This window comes from Heloderma suspectum, chromosome 2 (assembly GCF_057233095.1).
Source record: "Heloderma suspectum isolate Gila_16-S chromosome 2, 16-S_ref, whole genome shotgun sequence".
Lineage (NCBI taxonomy): Eukaryota > Metazoa > Chordata > Lepidosauria > Squamata > Helodermatidae > Heloderma > Heloderma suspectum.
This window is the reverse complement of record NC_139459.1, coordinates 115,862,507-115,885,603: the sequence shown is the minus strand read 5'-3', so window position 1 is coordinate 115,885,603 and position 23,097 is coordinate 115,862,507. Positions and strand designations below refer to the sequence as shown.

At 46.8% G+C, this 23,097-nt stretch overlaps 1 protein-coding gene across 1 annotated transcript; it reads right to left on the bottom strand.

Annotated features, from left to right (window-relative positions):
- Positions 1-8,437: 8,437 nt before the first annotated feature.
- On the bottom strand, positions 8,438-21,857 carry LOC146352649 (interferon beta-like). Its single transcript, XM_084829671.1, has 2 exons — positions 21,296-21,857; positions 8,438-8,547 (listed from the first exon to the last, which is right to left on the bottom strand). Exons 1-2 carry the CDS (start codon positions 21,855-21,857, stop codon positions 8,438-8,440), a joined length of 672 nt encoding a protein of 223 aa, XP_084685797.1.
- Positions 21,858-23,097: the final 1,240 nt, after the last annotated feature.

Genomic DNA, 23,097 nt, shown 5'->3' with positions numbered 1-23,097 from the left:
CCACTTCAAAGCTACCTGGGTTCACAACAGGTCTGTCAATGGAGCAACTATGCTGGAAAAGTGGGGGATAAAGCAATGGTGGTAGTTTGCGAAGCCTAGGAATAATGTGCCCCCCAAATACAACTTCGGTCTTGCCAAATGCACATTTTTCCAGCTTTCCATATAATTGACTTTCCTGAGGTTGCTGCAGAATGATTCGTACATGCTGCACACAAAGATCCGGAGTATCAGAAGAAATCAAGATATTGTCTAGGAATTCCCAGAAAATGGCATTCATTAGGCATTGAAATATAGATGATGCATTATATAAACCAATGGGTGTGTCCAAATATTCAAAGTGTCCACGCTATGTTTGAATGGCTGTCTTCCACTCATCTTCCTTGATATGAACTAAGTTGTATGCAAAGCGAAGATACAGCTTGGTATATATGGTATAGGGATGTACGAAAGTGACTTACCTTTCGCGGATTATGTTGATGGGGGGGGAGGAGTTCCGTCCCTCCCCCCGGAATCCTGGACGGGGGGGAAGGCGATCCGTTTCCCCCCCCCCCCGGAATCCTCGAACGGCCGGCTGTGCTCCGCGGCAGCTCTGTGGAGCAGCTGGCCAGGCCCAGCCAGGCCAGAGCTGTCCGCAGCCGGATTTCCAGCAGCGGAGGGCTCTGGGGGAAAAACAACAACAACCCGCGTACGCAAATGGCGGCGACTACAGCCGCCGCCATTTGCGTTCCTTCTTTTTGGCCGTCTTAATCTACGTAAATATTTACGTAGACTATGACGGTGAAAATAAAGGGGAACGCAAGTAGCATAGCGGGCGCTATTTGCGTCCCTTTTTGATTCACCGTTTTAGCCTACGTAAATATTTATGTAGGCTAAAATGGCAAATCAAAAAGGGACGCAAATAGCTCCTGCTACGCTATTTGCGTTCCCCTTTATTTTTGCCGTCATAGTCTACGTAAATATTTACGTAGATTAAGACGGCGAAAAATAAGGAACGCAAATGGCGGTGGCCGTAGCCGCCGCCATTTGCGTAGGCGGGTTGCTTTTTTTTTAAACCCACCCAGCCATGATAGGCTACGTAAATCTTTATGTAGCCTATCATGTCGTGTGTGGGTTTTTTTACACAAGACTGAAAATGGCAGCGGTGGCGGCCGGTCAGAAGACCAGCCGCCACAGTCGCTGCCACCGAAGCTGCCGCCGGAGCCGCCGCCGCCCGGAAGATCCGCCCCAGGTAAGTTTCGTCCTGGGGGGGATCCGTGGGGGGGCAGGGGGGCAGGCCATTCCGCCACAGAGTTCGGGGGGCCGAATGCACTGGCATTCGGCCTCACTGAGATCCGTGGCGGAATTCTCTGACATCCCTAATATGGTAGCATTCCACAGCTGGTCAAATAATTTGGGGATCAGAGGCAACAGGTACTGGTTTTGTACAGTGATTTTACTGAGTGCTCAGAAGCTGATGCACAATTATAGTTCCCCACTCGACTTTTGATTAATAAAACAGGTGCCCCAGTGGAAGGTCAAATGAACCCACATTTTAGATTTTTACCCAGATTCCCCAAGGGCTGCCAGTTTAAGCTCTGACAGCTGTCCCACAGGGATGCAAATGCCTGGAATAAGGCCAATGGTGCAGTCCTAGGGGTGGTGAAGGGGCAGGTTATCTTCTTCAACCCGTTTGAATATGTCTTGAAAATGAGCATATTTGTTGGGAAGTTGTGGTTCTGACTCAGGGGAGACAGTGGCTGCTGACTGGATCACATTACCCTGGAAGCAGGTATTTCAACAGTAGGCTGAACTGAACTGGACAGACTGGTCACTCTAATGGATAAAAGGATTGTGTTCAGCAAGCCAGGCAAGCCCCAGTACAATTGGGAAATGGCATGAAGCTACATCATTAAAGGACAGCCATTCCCCATGGTTCTGGATTTCAGTCCATAAATTCCGAGTTTCATGTTGGATGGGGCCAGATGTCAATGGGTGTCCATCAATGGCTTCAGGAAGGGCAGGAGTTGCTTTGGGAACCGCAAAATACATCCTTGCTGGAGATGCAAGCTGACTAGTTAGCAACGATGGGGCTTTTGCTTGTGGGTTGGCGCCCCTCAGATGTTGGGCAAACTGCTGTGGGGCCCATCACAGTAGAGCCTATGGATTTCCCCATTGTCCAATTACCCAAGGTTTTCTCTGGACACACTGCAGCATAGTGTCCCAGTTGGCCACAGTACAAACATGAGTGGATCAGGCAGTGGTGGTCTTTCTTCTGAGGGACAGATGAGGCTCTGCCCCATCAAGCTGCATGAGTTTTGTCTCTGTGACCCATTTCTCAGGTAGCACAGGCACTCGCACATCAGTACCATAGTGCACAGAACCACCCAGATGGGGACAAGGCCTTTTCCAGGACTCCTTTTCCTCTACGCAGAGACAACAATTATTCAGATCCATCAACCCTGTAGGTATGCCCAGCTGGGCTAATTCACCTCAAATAGGATCCACCAGGCCCTCTTCCAATTGATCAAGGAGGGCAGCCTCATTCCAATCTAGGTCTCAGACACATAATCAGAAAGCAGTAGCATAATCTAAGATGGGACCCATCCCTTGGTGATGAGAGCAGATGCAACAATTGTCTGTTTCCTTCTCCCGAGGATCTCTCAAACACCTGTTTCATCTCCACAAGGAAGGCCATATAGCTATCCAGGAGAGGGCTAGGACTTAGAAGATAGGGTGTAGCCCATTTGGCTGCATCATCTATAAACAAGCTAATAAAGAAACATACTGTCCATTGTAAACTCTTCAGGGCGCAGCTCCATGTAAACCTGATATTGAGCCATAACTGGAAAACATCCCTGGACATCCACAAAACTTTTCTGGGAGATTAACTGGACATCTTCCCCAGGATGGGGCAGGGACAACAGCTGCAGCTTGGGTAGCCTTCAGTTGACTACGAAGTTTCAGTTTTTCAGCTGAAAGTTGGACCACTTGAGCTCACAAAGCCTGGTTTGGAGCCAATAAAACCTGTTGCTCAGCTGGGAGAGCCTTCATCCCTTACTGCTGAGCTGGAACAAACTGCGCTGGCTCTGCAAGGAGGCCCAAGGAAAGTGCTCTGCACAGATGGGTAGAGCATGAAGCTGGAGGCAGCAGGGACAGACGGGCAGATGGCAGTCTCCTTGTCTGTTGTGCCTTTTGCTTCATGAACTCCCATGATGTGTTACAGGGCTGTTGTCCATGTCTCCTGCTTCTGGGTCCCTGGTACAATGAAACACCTTTGAGGAATCCTCCTTGAAGAGGAAGAAATCCCACAGTCCTTCTCTCTTGTCCCGCCATCTTTATTGAGGTGAGGTGTATTGATGTTGCAGGAGAACTCCTGAAAGATGAGTAGGGCAAGGAACCGGAAGACAAGCTTCTTAGGATCCTGGGGATGAGTCTGAGAGTTGCTGTCCCCAGTCTTTCTCAGAGGGAGATGCTTGGCACTGCTTCCCTTCTCTGAAGAGTCAAAAGAGGCTTCCCATGGGCCAGTTCTGGGATTTAGCTGCCATGCTCATGCCAGCATGGAATGTGTTGAAGGGTCAGTCAAGTCTCTTCAGAAATAGAAGGTAGGAGTTGCCATCTCTCCCTCCCTCCCTCCCTCCTTGGGGGCCCCTCTCCATCCATGGGAGGAGTTCCTTCTATTCTTCCAAGGGAGGCAGGCAACGTCTGATCAGAGCCCCTCCGGACCAGAAGGCAGGCCACATCTCAGCCCTTCCAGGGTGTTTGCCCTCTTCACAGAGGGCAGGAAGCACGTAGAGCAGTTGCAAGCCAGAGAGGGAGTCCTGCATTGTGTCACAAGTATTCTACAAGCATTGAGCAGGGGGTTGGACTCGATGGCCTTGTAGGCCCCTTCCAACCCTACTATTCTATGATTCTATGATTCTATGATTCTGAGAAATGTTTCCCCAATGTATGGAGAGAGGCACAATTTAAACACGCTTCAGTGTTGCCTACAGAACGCATTCAAGCATTTCAGTAGAATCAACTTGGGCAGTTTGGTTTCATTTCTTAAATACAGAGTCAGCCCATGGTAAAGCAGCAGGTTCTGGAGCAGAGTCTTGGGGAGCAGCAGACCCTGTAGCCACGTCTGCAGCAGCCACTGATGCTTCCAGGTTACTGCCTGGTGCTTCCTCCGTTTTAATTCCTACAGTTTACAAATAAGACCCTTGTTAATATAATAAAGCAATACCTTAGAACAGTGGTTACCAGATGTTCAAGACACGTGCCTCTTTGCAACTAATTCAGTCTTATGTGTATACCTAAATCCTCCAAATCAAACCATACGCTGCATCTACTACAATCACCTCCACCAGTTATCAGTTTACACCTCTGGCAAGAATGCTCTGTCCTTTCCTCCAGCTGCCCACTTTCCCTTCCAGAGACGAAGGGAGGAAGAGAGAGAGAGAAAGAGGTGGCCCCACACGCTTTTGGTTCTGCCCTGCTCACCTCTGGCATGCACCCCCCAAATAATTACCTCTAAGGGAATGCTGCCCTTGACAGAAAAAAAAGGTTCCCCACTGCAACATGAACTTTGGTTGAACAGTATACAAAAATCCAGCAAGATTTGTTGTACCAGAACCTTATTGCACAGTAGGAGTGGGGGGACCAAAATGGGTTAATTTTTGTGGCATACTATTTTCAAGTCTGAAAGGCTAACAGCTATTCTATTCTGTTGGATCCCTCTCTTTCTAGATTCTTATATAGTCTTCTAGCGAGTGAGCAGTTACCATCTAAAGAGTGCAAGAGCTTCAGGCATTTCTTTAAATCTAGACAAATCTGTCCTCCCTCTCTTTTCTAAGGTCTACATTACCACTCTTAAAATGTAAGCCAGACTGGTTTGAAATTGCTAGAAAGTCTGCTACAGTGGTAGCAGACTATCTAGCAATTTCTAGATATTCTGCTACCACTCCTACACAAAGGAAAAGCTCTGCTACACAAAGTGCTTTTCCTTTCCTGTTTTTCTGCTATATAACCTCGAGGTGGCACTGTGTTATAGTGGAATAATGCAATCACACAAGGAGGACAATACATTTTCTTTCATTTTTGCAAATAATACTCCATTATTCCTGCTCTAGAAAACACAGAGAAGTGCTCTTAAGAAACAGAAGCAAAACTGGAGGGTCACAACTTCACCTAAAGAAACCATGAACAACCATGAGTAAGGCATGACATGTGCACAATAAATGCCTCATGTAGAAAAGCTCATTACTTCTAAAAGTGAAAGAAAATGTATTTTCCTACTTGTGTTATTGTGTTATTCCACTATAGCACAGCACCACCTAGAGGTTATATAGCAAAAAAGCAGGAAAGGAAAAGCTCTTTGTGTAGAGCTTTGATCTAAATTCTGCAACAAAATCAAAAGTAGGTACAGTGAATTAATAGCCTCAGGTAGAAAGGCTCTTAGTCTCGGCTGCTTTTAACTGATCACTGCTTTTAATTGATTATTTTATTATGCTGTTTCTGTTTTTATGTGGATTTTGGGTTTTATTTGTGTTCTTATTGTACATTGTCTTATTATTTTACATTGTACAGCTAATAAAATTGGAAATAAATAAATCCTACTCTTCACAACCACAGCTTGCAAATCTTGGGCCCTGGCTACATAGTGCTGTAGAAGGCAATAAACTACAAAAAAATATTAGTCTGCTGTGCAAGAGATATACCCAGATAGTTCCCTGGTCATGTTCCTTCACATACCATATTTGCTGCCAGGTTCTTAGGCTCCATTGTCATCTCAGATGTTTACTGAAAACAAAGAAAAACCTCAATAATCAGTTAATAATCCAAATAAGTGAAGTGATAAGCCCATCTGTCATCAGTGTGTGTGACTGTTTTGTTTTGTTCATACTTCTTCTGTTTATTAGTCTGCATCCAGTTTTTCATATGCTTTCATGTAATGGCAACTGATCTCACTCTGGATTTGTGGCTCCAAATGTCTGCAAAATTAGAAGGCTAAATATCAACTTATAGGAGTTATAATAATCACACATCAAAATAAAGAAAAGTAAAATATGATTCCTTTTCCCCCTTGATTGCCAGAGTTGAGATGATCCCTCCTATACTGGAAGGCAGGAAATAAGTCACTGCAAACCCTTTACTCTTGCACGTGAGCAACGCAGTGCTTTCAGAAAACATTACCTTCTGTCTTCCCTCCCATAGTGGGGGACTTACTTGGTTTGAAAACAGGGAGGGAACAGAGAGGGTAGCAATCTGCTTCTAGGGGTGGTGATTTTCTAGTTCTCCTGTGTTAAAGCGAGACACAAGATGATTTGAGCATCCCGCCCCCTCCCAGCTCAAGTCCATGGACTGACCTTGTTCAAAAAGATGGATGAACCACTAGGGAGAAGCCACAGTTCATCCACACTGAGGCTGTTTCTAAATGAGGCATTTATCGTGCGCTCATTATTGGCCACTCACAGATGTTGGTGGGTCCCATTCTGGCTTTTCTGGCTGGCTCAGCAGCAGCAGCAGCAGCGTTGAGGAGGAAGCGACTGCTCCAGCGAGCCACAGGGTGCCAGCCACTTTTAGGGCGGGCTGTTTTTGTTTGTTTGTTTGTTTTTGTTTGTTTTTCCCCCGGACCTCGTCTCGAGTGGGGGGAGGGAGTAGTTCCCTGCATCCCCCCCCCCGCTTGCCCCTAGGGCCGCTGACTGCAGCGGCTGACCCTGCAGGCCCTCGCCCTGCCTATCGAGGGGGGGAGAGTTTCCCATGCCCCGTATGGCGCGGATTCTGCTGCGCTTTGCAGCGGGCGGCTGCAGCGCTGCCTTGCCGGCCTACCAGTGGGATTTTCACCAAGCTCGCTCCCTCCGGGCTTCCTGCGCCTTCTGTGGAGCCCCATTTTGCCCAACGAGGGAGTTTTCCCTCCCGCCGAGCAGCCTGGAATTGCCACCTTTCTCAGTGTTGGCCACGGCCTCCTGCTCCAACTGGAAGAGGGGGGAGTTTTCTCCCGCCTCGGCCGAATTGCCACCTTTTCGCAGGCTTTTTCCTGCGCCTCAGAGCAGCCCATTTGCCGCTGAGGCCCCTGTATTGCTGCCTTTCTTGGGGGGATTTTTTCCCATGCCCCACAGTGGCCCATTTGGCTGCCATTTGCCGTGCCTGAATTGCCTCTTGGTCATTTTCCTCCTCCCCAGAGCGGCCCGTTTGGCCGAGGATGGCAGCGGCGGCGGCAGCGTGGCCTTTTTGTCTCAGGGAGGTAGGGGAGTGTTCCCGCACCCTGGAGTGGCTGCAGCCAACGGGGGTTCATTCCCTGAGGGTTCTTCCCATTTTGCGGGTAGTGTGGCCTGTTTGGCCAATATAGCAGGTCGGCCTACCAGCTAGCGATCACCCCTGAGTAGCATAGCCTTGCTGCCCTACCGGCACTTCCTGCACCTCCAGTGAGGCCCTTAGGGCTGGGGATTTCAGTGGGCAGCAGCTAAGTGGCCTTGCCGCCCCCGCAGAGGGAAGGGGAGTTTCAGTGCTACGAAGCAGCCTGAATTGCCTTTGCTGTGGATGGCAGCAGAGCGGCCTTGCCAGCCCAGAGAGGGGTGGGGGGGTTCGCCCATGCCTCCTGAACGGCCTGCAGTGCAGTAATAATAATAATAATAATAATAATAATAATAATAAGCATGTGGCGGAGTTCTTTCCCCACACCTTCAAGCAATCAGTCAAAGGGCTGGATGTGCCTGATCTTGCCCGATCTCAGAAGCTAAGCAGGGTCAGCCCTGGTTTGTACTTGGCTGGGTGACTGCCTGGGAATCAGGCTTCCCGCATTTAGCAGGGGGTTGGTCCCAATGGTCTTGTAGGCCCCTTCCAACCCTATGATTCTATGATCTTTGGTGGCCTTGCCTGCCCAGCGTCTTTTGTATTTAGATGGGAAGAGGAGGAGGAGGAGACCAAAAAAAAAAAAAAAAGGAAAGGGAAAAAAGTGCCAAGTTGTATCTAGGATTTTCAGCTATCATTTTCTGCACGGGAAGTGCATGTATTTTGTTTGTTATTAGTCTCTCCCTCTCTTCCAGAGAGATCTTTTAGACGATCTCTGGAAGAAGATATAAGGGCTTTCTTTTATTTGGCCAAATGAATACATAGCATCAGGGCTATGCACTGTGAGCAGATTTCTTCCTTTCTCACCCTCAAACGAAGGAATGGGGACATGTGCATGTGGCCCCATTGCTGCAGGGGAAGTTGTGTTTGGGTGGGGAGGTGAAGACATAGATGCCCCTCTACAATTCAAAGGGTTGTTTCCATCCATTCCCACCCCACATAGAAGGTCTCCTTTCCATGGGGAGGCAGCTTCAAATTGTGGTCTTAATTTTTCAGGTCGGAGTGCAAGGTCCATAGATGGGGAGGAAAAGGGACAAAAGGAAATGAGAAGAAAAGAAAAGCGAGCAGGGGGGAAGGGGGAAGGCCCTCCGCCTTGCCTAAGTTTCAGACTCGGGCCTTGAGCATATCACAGAGCCCCCTCATTGTTAACAAAGTCTGGGGCTTGATACCCAGCTTCCCTGGGTAGGGCGTGGTGAGAATCTTGACTCACGCCCTTGGTAGAGCCATTGCCAAACCCTGAGAGGGGAGACCGGTAGCTATGTGGGTTTGGGGTTCTCCTGTTTTCACACCTCCCTGGCAGCTTAGAGTACCAGCTTGGTGCAGTGGTTAAAGTGCCATAATGGGATTGAAGATATGGGTTCTAGTCCCCACTTGGCCGTAAAGCTCACTGTGTGACTTTAGGCCAATCCCTGGATCTCTGTGTAACCCGCCTCACTGGGTTGATGATTGTAAGGGTTGTTCTTTGTTCATATTGCGAGGCAGCGGCTTTAGCATTCATGCCAAGGGCATGCTCGGGAGGAACAGGTAGCTTCTGCTTTGCTGAAGCTAAACAAGGTTGCCCCCCCATCTTTTTTTTTTTTTTTACTCCACAGTCAGTGGCAGGAGTCTGTGCCAATTCAGCTAACTGGTTAAATTTATTAAGGTTACAACTGTGCAGTAACACGGGAGGTATGAAACACTACCCAGTTAGGGTCAAGTATAGGATCATCTGGTGCGTAGTGCCACGCCCAAGGGCTGCCCTATGATCTCTTGAAATCCCGTTTTTCAAAATTCTCTTATACACAGCTTGGCCCATGCAGGCTGATTCAAGACTTTACATCCATTCTTGAATTCCTTGTGTGTGAGGGGCAGGCCTCCATTCAGGTTATTAAACCGCAGTCCTCCTGCAATCCGATCCTTATGGATCGGGTAGTAGTGTTGAATTTGCAACACCTCCTGCGTAACGCCTGTTTTTCTCATGAGGCATACAAACGACAGGTTGAGCACCAGTGCCAATGTTTCATCTAATACCCGGACGCTGGAAATTCCAGAAACCACGCTAAGAGGCTCTCGTTGAGTGTTGTGTATTTAAGTAGTGTAAGCCATGCTGCTTACATGACAAGGGCCTTCTGTACCTGGGTTGATAGGGAGCCCTGGGGTGTTGCTCTCTCATTCAGCTGCAACAGTTGTAGCCCTCCCAGTAGTTTACAGTTATGGTCTTGTGTCCATTCCTAAAGTGTGGACTTCACTGCTCGGCATCTCTTTTCTTGTCCTTACAGGTATTTATTTATTTATTTTTCTTTGATCAATGTATTCGACATCAACCTGTGCGCATGCGTTCTCATGTCCGGACACAGCATGTTGTTTCAAACTGGTCGTAGCGCATATACGTCAGGCTGCAGCTCCCGGAGCAGCCTGTTCCACGGTGCATGTGTTCACGGATTGACCGGCGCAGCTTGTAGCGAGAGTGCTTTCTTCCCACTCCGTTCCATTATGGGTTGGTGCGTGTTCCCCTGCAGGTTCCAGTGCTGCATCTAGGAGGGAACAACCTGTGGGTGGGAAAGGCAAGGACCTTTCCCAGATCATGCGGCACATTTGCCAACTATAATGATCATCGGTCCAGCTTGCTTCCTCAACTTTACTGGAGGAATGCGCTTGGTTAGATGGCCGGAGTGTGTGTGAACCGGTGCGGGTGTTCATCTGTGAGCGCAGCATGGTTTTCTGTGCCCGTCGGAGGGCCTCCTCAAGCAGTGGATCCCAGCTTGGGCTTAGCCGGTATGCCACCATGCAGTGGTTGGCAGATGCAGCATGCGTGTGGAGCACCTCCTAGAAGGTAATGGGCTGCTAACCCAACTTATATCATTACCAGCTTCGGAGGGTGTGGTTAGCAGAATTTGCCTCACCGGTTGCCGACCAGGGGCAATGGGTTGGAACAATCACAGGCCCCTCAGTCCACCTTCAAGATGGACAGGCCAGGGAAAGCTCAGAACACCAACTTGGTGTGCCAGTGTTTGAAGCCAGGGTGGCGTCACCTCGAGGGTGGCAAAAGCTGAAGACTTCCAGTTTTAGCTGTTGTTGTTGTTCAGTCGTTCAGTCGTGTCCGACTCTTTGTGACCCCATGGACCATAGCACGCCAGGCCTTCCTGTCCTGAGTTTTAGCTGTATCCAGCAGCTAATTCCTGTTGTTAATTTTTTCCCCTGATCTTTGAATTGGATATTTATAAGCCCATGTGTTAATCAGAAAATAAAAGTCAACCAGCTTCTTTTAAAAAACTTAGAGGTTTGCTGTGCTATGTTTCAGCATTAAGTAGCAGAATGGTTAACAAACATTTAGAGTGCTACACGCAGGTCCTAATATTCATTTGGTGTTTCATTGTGTGGCTTCTAACTTACCTTGCGTTGCTTCCCCTGGTGACTTTTGAATGGAGACAGTCTTGGAGAGTAGATGACAAACTGTTAAGATTTTCTCTGTGGCAGTTGATGGGAGCTGTTTGGGCCTATATGTATAGCAGGAGTTTTCTTATTATTCAGCTTCCTTTACTATGCCCAGTGCTATGGCAGTACAGGAGATGTGTCCAATCCTGGCCTTTAAGTAAGATGTAGTCTAGGCTCTTTTGCTCTTCTCTTACCCTCCCCATAGGGTATCCTGCTAAAGTAACTATAGTTTTGGCTTCAGCTTCTTCCCAAGCAAAGGCCTCAGCTTCCTGTTCACCTGGAATTGATTCAGGACTACGATCAATTTTCAAAAGCCCATGAAAGGGACTGCCCAGACTATTTGGGCAGGCTTGCTGCACTGGCCTTCTGGGCTAAAGATGAAGGGTGTGGCCGACAACACTGCTGACTTCCTGGTCAGGCAGGTGCTCCAGGGTTGGTCTCGGGGATCCCTGGCGCCTCCAGACTCCAGAGCCCTTCTGCTGCCAGACATATTGCTGGGTTTACGGGCTCTGTGGCCTTTGGTTACCTCACCACACGAGGCTTGGCAGTTTAGTGATGTGCAATTTCCCCAGCAGGTGGTCTTTATTCCGCTGAGGAAGTCCAAAACCGACCAGGTCAGGAGTGGGGTTAGCGCGTCGCTGTTCCCAGCCATGTTGCTGGACCTTCGTCCGGTCACCACCCTGGGGACCTTTTTTCTAGGTCTGGAGGAGTCTCCCCGGCCCTTTCCTCTGCCTTAGTGACTCCTCTCCCCTGACCAAACATCAATTCTGGGTAGTCACTCTGTGGCCTTGAAGGTGTTGGGCTTGCGCTGTGTCTCTGGGGCTCACATCAGACAAAGTGCAGGCTGTCGGCAGGTGGAGCTCCAAGGCATATTGGGCCTCCGCAAGGCCCCTGCTGGGCCTTTTCGGACATGAGGACGCTGGTGTTCACATGTTTGTCTCTTGTTCTTTCAGCTGTCCGGAGTGCGAGGGAACCGGTATGCGTGCTCATCTGGGGGCACAGCATGGTTCTCTGGGCTAGTCAGAGTGCCTCCTCATGTGGCGGAGCCTAGCTGGGGCTCAGCCGGTGTGCCACCATCCAGTGGTTGTGCAGACGTGGCATGTGTTGGTGCACCTCCTGTCCACGTTCTTCCAGCAAGGGCTGGTGAAGGTTCCCCCGCAGATTCTGGTTCTGCACATGGGGGGAACGATTTATGCCTGCTGAAGGGCAAGGCCCTGATTCTTCAAGCCTGAGATTTACAGCTGATTCGGTGTCGCTGGCCCAGAATTGCCATCATTGGGTCCATCCTTCTGCCGAGAGGGGCATGGAATGACGGTTGGGTTCCCTGAAGATGGTGGTCATCTCTGGAACTCTGCATTCAGTTGGGTATATCTTCCCCTTTCTCCCTTGCTTTTCGCTTCCCTTCTTTCCTCAGTTACTTGTAAAGCCTCATCAGACAGCCACTTTGCTTTCTTGCATTTCTTTTTCTTTGGGATGGATTTCGTTGCTGCCTCCTGAACAATGTTACGGACCTCCGTCCATAGTTCCTCAGGCACTCTGTCTATCAGGTCTAATCCCTGAAATCTATTCCTCACCTCCACTGTATATTCATCAGGGATATGATTAAGGTCATACCTGAATGGTTTAGTGGTTTTCCTGACGTTCTTCAATTTAAGCCGAAATTTTGCAAGAAGCAGCTCATGATCTGAGCCACAGTCAGCTCCAGGTCTTGTTTTTACTGACTGTATGGAGCTTCTCCATCTTTGGCTGCAAAGGACATAATCTGATTTCGATATTGACCATCTGGTGACGTCCATGTGTAGAGTCGCCTCTTGTGCTGTTGGAAAAGAGTGTTTGCTATGATCAGCATGTTCTCTTGGCAAAACTCTATTAGCTTTTGTCCTGCTTCATTTTGTACACCAAGGCCATGCCTGCCTGTTATCCCGGTGATTTCTTGACTTCCTACTTTAGCATTCCAATCCCCTATGATGAAGAGGACGTCTTTTTTTGGTGTTAGTTCTAGAAGGTGTTGTAGGTCTTCATAGAACTGATCAACCTCAGCTTCTTCGGCCTCAGTGGTTGGGGCATAGACTTGAATTACTGTGATGTTGAATGGTTTGCCTTGGATTCGTACTGAGATCATTCTATCATTTTTAAGATTGTACCCCAGTACTGCTTTTCCACCCTTTTGTTGACTATGAGTGCTACTCCATTTCTTCTAAGGGATTCTTGCCCACAGTAGTAGATATGATGGTCACCTGAATTAAATTCGCCCATGCCTGTCCATTTGAGTTCGCTGATTCCCAAGATGTCGATGTTCAATTAGTAAATGCGACTTGCTAAAATATCCATAGTAGAAGCAGCAAATATTAATCTAGTAATCATTCTCATTTGTTAATTAGGCCTCAGACCCAGACATAAGAGTGTTAAAGATAGTTCAATTACCATTTTAGACTTTTCATTTTTGTATAGGGCTGGGGAGGCTCCCTTTTTTTAACATCAAAAAGGTTAAATAATTTTTTCTGCCTTTCCCACTCCCCTGTCCTCACAAAAAAGCCTTCAGGTAAGGGCAGAGAATGTTTTCTTGTTGGAGTATCTGCGAAGGGGCATCATGGAGTGTTTTGCTGCATGGGTTGGGGGAGGGTGACTAAGCAGAGGCTTGTCGCCCTCCTGTGGCGGTTCCAGGTGGGCACTCCACTGGGGGAGAGGACAGGTGGGCATTCGTGGGCACCATTTCAGGTGACTGGTAAGGCCCAAGGCTCTTGGCTCCGGGTTTTGTAGCCCCGAGTTGGGAGATAAGGCTTACCTCTGAGGCTGACCCTCCTCACCCACTCGGGTTCCGTGGCTCGAGGGGCGGTGACAGGGGAAGGTCTCCCAGCCCAGAATTGGGTGGATCGATCTGCAGGGTGGCTACAGTAGATGCCATGCCTCAGACGACGAATGCCTCACTCTATACCTGTCATGATTACTTGTTTTCTATGTGCCTGCCAGTGCTTCCTTTGCAGATTGTAATATGTCAATAAATGTGGCCCAGTTTTATCCCAACTCTATTTGTGTTGTCTCGTCATTTCTCCCCCCTATGCACCCGCAAGTCCCCTCACCCCGCGTCTGGCTTGCCTGGCCGTGGGGGGGGGGGATGTTGCGGGTTGGGGGGGAAGGGCGGGACAAGATCGAAGGCCATTTGCCCTAGCTCCCGACGTCCAGGTGGAATGGGGGCTGAGCCGGCCGATACTTAGGCCTCCCCGCCCCCTTTCCTCATTCATTCTTGCTTTTCTGGCTCCCTCCCTCCCACCCAACATGCAGTGTGGGTTGTACTGGTTGCCCTATTGGGGGCTGAGTAGGAATTTTTGCTCTTAGCCAGATTGGCCGGGCTATGGGTTTTTTGCCTACTTCATACTGCTGGTGGGATAGGGAGTAATGTAGGCTAATTGGTATCATCCGATTGCTATTTTTATCCGGTCACATAACTGTACTGGCGGTTCCGGGTGGGCACTCCACTGGGGGAGAGGACAGGAGCATACGTGGGCACCATTTCAGGTGACTGGTAAGGCCCGAGGCTCTCGGCTCCGGGTTTTGTGGCCCCGAGTTGGGAGATAAGGCTTACCGCTGAAGCTGACGTTGCCCTTATTTTCTGCAACGTTGCCCTTATTTTCGCCGTAGTCTACATAAATCTTTACGTAGACTACAGGGACCAAATAAGGAACGTGAATGGCGGCTCCCTATGGGGGCCACCATTTGCATACGCGCTTTTTTTTTTTTTTAAGTCACCCATGATAGGCTACATGATGATTAATGTAGCCTATCACGGCTGACTTTGCAAATCTAGCCGTGATAGGCTACGTTAATCGTTACGTAGCCTATCACAGGGGCGTTTGTTTTTTTTTACTTTTCTTGTAATGGCGGTGGCGGCAGCCGGTCGAAAGACCGGCTGCCGCCCCCGCCCCTGACAAAGACCTGCCGAACTGCCGCCGGGACCCGCCGCCGGGAGCAACATTCGTAAAAGGTAAGTCCCATCCCGGGGGTGGGGGGGCGGAGAATTTCTCCCCGAACCTTCGGAGGACCGAATGTGTTGGCACTCGGCCCCCCGAAGTTTCGGGGAGAAATTCTCCCCCATCCCTAATATACACACATACACACACTGCAAAACTGCCATAAAACCATGTTCCAGTACCTGTTTCAGGCAACAGTCTACATTTTGTAAAATAACTTGGAACAGAAATGTCCAAGAGAGACAAATCAACCAAACTTACCAGTCACATGTGACTAGGTGGGAGAGATACAATAAGCCATAAACAAACACTACCACTCAATATTAGAATTAAAAGCCATCTTTAATGTATATTACAATAATATAACAGAATGAAACCACCGCAAAATTTACCGAGATGTGTTTAATTTTTAGCCCTACCAAGTAACATCTGACATCATCAAATTCAATTTGTCTGTTATTAAACCTGTGTAATTTATATCCAGTGATTTTGGAAAGGCTGCTGGTTTAAGCTCGGAGTTAAATCTATCTCATGTTTGCTCAAGGTCCACAAATCCAGGAAATGGGAAGCTAAGTCTGGTGCCTTAACTGATGTGCTGCGTGATCAGTGATGATGTTGTACAATGTCATGAATTATGCTTGCTTACAACTTACCCTCCATGCATCCACATTTCTTTCAGGCCCAAATCCACACAAGGAGGATGGAGTGTCTGAGATCAGCAAAGGTGTCCCATGTTGTCCTGGTCCTGTATTGCCTTATGAAGTCTGAGCCTTACTCTATCGCTAAAGAAATCCTCCTGTGAGTGGAGCCAGAGTGGTTCATTAGTTACATCAGTAGATGGCAGGATGGGTTAAACCATGAGAGGGAAACCTCTGCTAGCAGTAACACTAGATGCTTCATAAAGCAATATAGGACCAGGACAACATGGGGCATCTTTGCTGACCGAGGAAAAGTGTGGGTGCATGAAGTGAAATGAAATGGGGGTATATAGAGAGTGAATGCATGTTCAGTGTAACATATGAATATAGTGTGAGATATGATCCCTGCAGGGCCTTTCTTCACCACACAGAAAGTAAGATCAAGGATTGGGACCCTTGTACTGCATTTCTGCTTTCAGAAACTTGGCGCAAAGTCCTGATCCTTCTGCTCCCCTAATGTGTGCATTCCATCCCCACCCCCCACCCCAAATTATCTGAGCGTCAAACTTCATCTTACTGTAAAGATGTAGCTGGGTTTTCTTTCTTTTTTGCTCAAAAGTAAGCTAATGGGACCTCATACAGACCAGGACCCTAGACTAGTGAGTGGCAGGGTGGGATTAACTCTTTTCCCTATGCCTGCTATTTACATTGCAACTTCATGCCTGTTTGGCAATGTAAGTGGAAGGTATGGGTAGGGGAGTACGAATTTTCTTTACTCCGTTCAGTCTGTGTTTCATGGATTGTCAGGAGTCCTTTATTTTGTTGAGAGAGAGAGAGAGAGAGAGAGAGAGAGAGAGAGAATCAGAGTAAGGACAAACGAATAGTTGAGAGAGAATTGAAAAGGGGTGTGTGTGTGTGGGAAGCTAAGCAACTAAAGTGAACTTTTCTGGTTTTTTAAATGAACAAGAAGAATGCAAGGTAAAACCAAATACAGAAGGGTGGGGTGGGGGGAGACTAAGACCCAGGGAGGAAACTCAAAGTAAGTACTAAATGGTTGGTGTGCTTTCTCAATAAAGAATCTACAAAAGAAAGAAACAGAACTCAGTTGGGAAAGAAGAACAGCAATAGTACCACACACACATGTGCGTGCGTGTGCACGCGTGCCTCTAGCCAAATATCTTCAGTCCTCTCCACAGGAACACCACCTCTCTCAGAACGAACACATGCAGCTGTTTATCCAATATTCCTCCTCCCTTTTCCACCACTGTCACTGAGTGGAGACTGCTGGATTACGTTCAGCCCTAATTTGGCAACGAGAGTTGCCATTCACCAAAGTTCACTCCCTCCTCCTCCTCCTCCTCCTCCTCCCTCCCTGATCTTTCTCAAGTTGATATATTTTGGAGACAGGCTGCCTGGGATTCAGAAGGCATCAGATGATCTCTGAATCTCTGAGGTGGACCAAGGTGCTTCAGCAGTGACCGGCTTCACTTCAGAGTGCCTCGGTGCTGGTCTGATTTGCTCCAGACAACCACCCTACCTCCTTTCCAATGGGGAGTGTCATTGGGAGGGGAGGAGTGGAAGGGAGTGCTGTCTGGCAGGGAGCCCATCGCTGGCTCCAAAACATGGAAACGAGGGATACCTTATTCCAACAGACTATGTCCTTGTGGTTCAGAAGAAACCGAAGCAGGTTTTTTCCCCGTAATTTTTATTGAGATCTTTGTAATGAGTTAATTAACCCATTATTCTTTTTGAGTAGTATACAATAGGGCTGTGTAAAGTGTGTATGCACAGAACCTTGCTGGCCCTGGTCCGTGCATGGCCAGCCCCAGCAGTCCCAGTCCGCACGTGGCCCGTGTATAGCACTACTGGCAAGACCCCATTCTGAGCTAAAAGACTGGTTTCTGGAAGGGGAAGGTCATGCCCCTTCCAGAAATGAGCGTTTTTACTCAGGTCAGGGCTCACCCCCAGATGCACTATATCATTCATGCTACGTGTGGGCTGGGGCAAGTGGGCGTGGACCGAGGCCTGGCAGGACTGGCTGTGCATGCCCGGCCCCTGTAAGATATTACCCGTTGTATCCAGGAGGATTGTCTGAATTCTATGTTCTTTTTCTGCTTTCTGATACAGAATAATCTGTATTGCAGCTAAATACTTGCAGAGAGCAATGTAAAATACGACTGAACTAGACTCAATTTTCTGCCTGTATTCTGTTTTATTGTTTCTTTGGTCTTTAACTATTGCATGAACAGAGATATTTGATTTAGGATTTAGGATTTTATCTCTGAAAGGTCCGTATAATCAAAGCTATGGTTTTCCCAGTAGTAACGTATGGCTGAGCTGGACTATAAGGAAAGCTGAGCGCTGAAGAATTGATGCCTTCGAACTGTGGTGCTGGAGAAGACACTTACGCATCCCCTGAACTGCAAGGAGGTCAAATCAGTCCATCCTAAAGGAAATCAACCCTGACTGCTCATTGGAAGGACAGATACTGAAGCTGAAGCTCAAATATTTTGGCCACCTAATGCGAAGAGAAAACTCCCTGGAAAAGACCCTGATGCTGGGAAAGACTGAAGGCAAAAGGAGAAGGGGATGGCAGAGGATGAGATGGCTAGATAGCATCACCAATGCAACAAATATGAACTTGAGCACACTCTGGGAGAGAGCAGAGGACAGGAAGGCCTGGCGTGCGATGGTCCATGGGATCACGAAGAGTCGGACACGACTTAACAACTGAACAACAACAATTTTATCTCTGTAAGTCAAGCTATGCCTTGTATTTATCCTTCCATGTCTATGTTGCACTGGTCGTATTGTGAGGTAGGCATATAGCATACAAAATAGGACTAATAGAAGTTCCTAATGTATGAAAATATGAACACCAAATTTTAGATCTGAATATGGCAGATATTTTTTTCAGTACTGAATACTAGTAGACATACCTTTAATTCTTTAATAAAAATCATGTACAAACTCCTAACAAGACATGTGTTCTTATCAAGACATTACAAGCTTTCTAGAAATATATCCTTCTACTTCTGAGAAGCCTGTGACTCACGGAGAGAGCAATCCTATGGCTGTGAAGCATCCTATGGACTGCGGGGCCTCCCCCCTCCCACTTGGAAGCTTCTCAGCTACACAAATTAAATCCCCTGTCCAGCCAGGAATGCAGGGTGGCTGGAAAGCGGGGCTGAGGATTGCCTCTGTGCTCCGACATCCCTGCATTGGATAGTTGTCAGCCTCCGAGTTCGGAGGCTGATGACTGTCTCCATAGGAGGGCACCCTTAAGTACTTGATGGTTCAAAATATTCCATATTTCAAAGATGCAGTGGTGAGAGCCTTGTTGAAGAAACCAAATTTAGCTCCTATGGTTTTGGATAAATGATTCCCTGTATCAAATTTGACATTCTTAGGGAAGATGCTGGAGCGTGTGGTGGCCTCACTCACAATACTAAGTAGTGTTGGATGCTATTGATTAATTAGTGCCGCTTAGTGCCTAAATGAGTAGAAGTGCTGATTGAGAGACAGAGCTTTATTTTTAAGAACAGGTTGAGTATATGGCACAGGAAGGGTCTGAGCTTTGGATTTTATAGGTTATTGAATTGCACCAAAATTATATGCAAATCTAATGAAATGTAAGGACTGCAGTTAGGGCAGTGTAGCTCTTCACAGTGTTGCAGTATTAGTTCCTGTCATTGGTTACTAAGGTTCAGCACCTTGGATAGCACCTTTGGAGTTTTGGCTGGTGGTAACTAAAACCCAGAATGGAATGACTGTCCCCTCCAGAACTGGAGTCATCAGCTGCCACTGTGGGGATGTGAATGATTTCTTTAGCATGTCTCCCTTGCTATACAATGTTCAAATATGCAAATCATCCAAACTACCCATCTTGCCTTTTTGCAGTTGCGGTTTTTAATAGGAAGGACATTTGTAATTTTCACTCAATGTATTTAATAACAAATATAAAGAAATAATGTTAATATTATTGACTACTAAATACATATTAAATAAAGGAAATCAATAAATACATGTATTTGAGTTAACCAGCAATAGAAATACTTATAACAATAATTCATAATCTGGACGCCACCCTGAGATCTTAATGATATAGGGCAGGGTACATATGTTTTAAATACATAAATAAATAATAAAAGAACAAGCCCCCAAATATAAATAATAGTGCATTACAATTCATAGAAGAAGACGAATCCCTGAGGAACTGCTTGCACTTTGGCCCTCTCTGATTGCTTGACATGCACAAATGGCTGCACTTGCAGGGATGTGCCATGCTGACACACACTGCTGGAGAGTTTTGCAACTGGATACCAATTTAGTCCCAGGTTTGGGAAATCTCTTTTTCAGTGTATCCTTTTGCCACAACTCATCCATCCAGTGATACTTAAGAAGAGTTGCAGAAGGTGGAGCAACTCTCTTGGAGGATCTTCCAGCTGAATGATTCTGTAAGTCTCTACAGGATGATTTCTTTTCCCTTCTGATCCTTTACCTTCACTGTCTCACTTCATTGTACCATTGCATCTTTCCAAATCACTTCTTATGACTTTTAACTAAAGGCTTCTGTACACCAGGCTTTTAACCTGCACCTTTACTGGGGCTTCTGCTTCTGGATTTTTTGCAGGATTAAACTCGAGTCCTTTACATGTCCTTTGGGGGCGGGATTTCCTTTCTCTGCAAGTTCCAAATGTTTCATTATACAACCACTAGATGGCACAGTGGTATACCTGAGATATAGTGGAATTGCAGACATACCCAAGCCCTTGGAGCACCATTAAAATTAAATACAGCATTTTCTACATTAATAAAAAAGCGACAATAATGGTCAGAAAGCATGGGAGAGGCCCTGGAGCTTGATGACATCTTGTGAAGGAAAGCACAAACTACTGCGAGTGACCAATCATGAGCACCCAATAAAAGCTGCATGTAGAGAAGGCCTAAGTGAAACAATGTAGTAAGAGATGAACAGGAAACAGCAGCTGTTTTGCTTTCTAGCAACATGTCACTGGAGAAATCAAGTGAAAGCTGAATGATTTGGTTGTTGTGTTTGATTTGCAGTTTCATTCAGCTGCTTTCAATGCATCATTTGTGCAGTTTAATCTAGAAACAAGGAAGGAAGCAGTGGAAATTACCAACTCATTTTGAAATAGTTTTTCATTTTCATTTTCACTTATTGTTTCAACATTTAACTAAAAAATGTTCATATTTCAGGCTCCAAATATTCGATGTGTATTGCTCCCTATTTCACTCTACAGAAGATTCAGAAAACTGGACTAGAAAACTTTCAGAAGATGAGATTTCAAGTAATTGACTTTGTTAGGAGTCCATTGAAGAGAGACTTTGTAAAAGGAGAAAAGTATGTTCACATTGTACGTATGATATCCATCCACCTATGTCTTTTTATCTGTGTTTGCCACTGAATTTTGCCTAGAACTAACTAATGAAATTTGTCAAGTGCTTTCTGACACCATGATCCCAAACCACAGAAAGTATGACATACCAATTATTAGTCAAGCTGTCCAGTGGAAGACAACTGCCACTCAGCCAAAGGGCGCAATCCTATGGGGACAGTTGGGCATGCTGAGAAGTCAGGCTTCACTCATGAGGCCAAAAGACCCCTGAGGCCCTGCAGACAACCTCCCAACCTCCTTTCCAATGGGGAGTGTCACTGGGAGGGGAGGAGTGGAATAGTAGTAGTAGTAGGAAGAAGAAGAAGAAGAAGAAGAAACACTTAATGCACACTCAGTTTTGCCTACAATGAATGTTAGAAGTGAATCTTGTTCTGTTGAGAAGAATCATCAGACCAATTCTGGAAGATGCAAAGAAGGTTGGATACCACTAGTAAAATCGCTCAGGAGTGATGGTTGCTTTACATATCACAAATTGTTTTCTGTGAAATTGGCTCATTTTTATTGTGAGATTCTTGAAAATTATTTTTTAAACATAAAGAAATACCTTCGGTGTTAATCCTTTGGGTGAGGCGGTCAGTCAACACAAAACAATCCTCCACCTTCATCTGGACAACCTTCCAGGCACACAGGCTGTACTTTCTTCCTTTCAGGAAGTCGTTGATCCCTTGGAAGTACCTTTTCACTGTCCGCCTGATATTGTACTTGTACCGCCCTGCGCTCAAGCATGGTCCCAGCATCTCAATTTCCTGGTCCAGCCCAGCCTGGAAAGCTCTTATGGAATTCTCATCCCAGGCCATTTCCGTATGGTTTTGGCTGAAGATGTGATGTATCTCTTGGAAGATTTCATGTATGGCCACCTTGGCATTCTCTTCCTGGAATTCACCAAACTTCATGAGATGCTCTTCATTGGCGGTGGGAGAGAAGTTCATGACATCATCTATGCATTGCACAGGGATGGTGGATCCCGTTTTGCTGCTCAGAAGTTCCAAGCTGCCAGTGTTGAAGTTTTGTAGCCTGCTGTGAAGTTGGTTACAGTCCCGAGATGAGATTTCAGTGAAGAAGAGCATCCCTAGGCCGATATGCAGAAGCCAAACCTTTGCAATCATGGCGGAGATGAAGGAATCTGGTCTTTTCCGGAGTGCAGAATTGAGACGTTTGTGTTTCTTGAAGGTTACTGTGCAGTCTGTTGCTTCTTTGGACCAAGTCTTTGTATTTAAACATCCAGGGACTAACGTTTTCACGTTGCAGTTCATGATCACAAGCCACTTTACTTTTTACTTGCACTATTACTTGTCATATTTAAATGTCCAGGGCTCCAGCTTTCTCTTGTCTTTTTCTATTTGTCAAGATTTCCCCCTATTTCTTTAATTTCACTGTTTAATTTTTCCATGGGCATTTCTTAATTATTCATAACTCAAACTTTGATTTATTTTTTAGAATTTCATCTCTGTAAGTCAAACTACTTGCCATTCTTGGGCAAGGTGTTGAAGCGGGTGGTGGCCTCACAATTCGAAGTAGTGTTGGATGATATTGATTCTTTAGATCCATTCCAATCAGGTTTCAGACTTGGTTATGGGATGGAAGCAGTGTGGTCACCCTGGTTGATAACTTACACCAGGGAATGGATGTGGGGAATGCAACCCTGTTGGTTCTTCCAGTTTTAAAGTGATTCCATTAGCCTGAGGGGTGCCACAAAGTTCCATCTCGTCCCACATGCTTTTTAACATCTACATGTTAAATCACTGGGGAAGTCATCTGTAGGTTTGGGCTGAAGCATTATCAGTATGCGGATGATACTCAGCTCTGCTTCTCGTTTCCATCTACACATCCCAGAGGGGGCTGTAGAACTCCTGAACCAGTGTCTGAAGGATGTTTTGGGATGGATGAGGGTGAACAAGATGAAACTTAACCCAGACAAGATGGAGGTACTTTGGGTTGGGAAAGCACCTACTCTGGAACGAGGATCACAACTGGACTTAGATGGGTTGCACTCCCCCTAAAAGACCAAGTGCATAGTCTAGGAGTCCTCCTGGACTGTGCACTAACTAGAGAAGCCCAGGTGACCACAGAGTCCAGGAGTATGTTTATCAGCATAGGCTGGTAGACCAGCTGTGGCCTTATCTGGAGAGGATGAACCTTGCCTCAGTTATTCATTCACTAGTTAAATCCAGGCTGTACTACTGTAAGGCACTGTACATGGGACTGCCTTTGAAAGTGGTACAGAAACTTCCACTGGTGCAGATTGTGGCCACCTGAGTGTTGGTTAAGTGGGTGAGTACATGAGAGAGGGCCTTTTCTGCAGTGGCCTCACACTTCTGGATTAAACTGCCATCCTCCAAGCCCCAT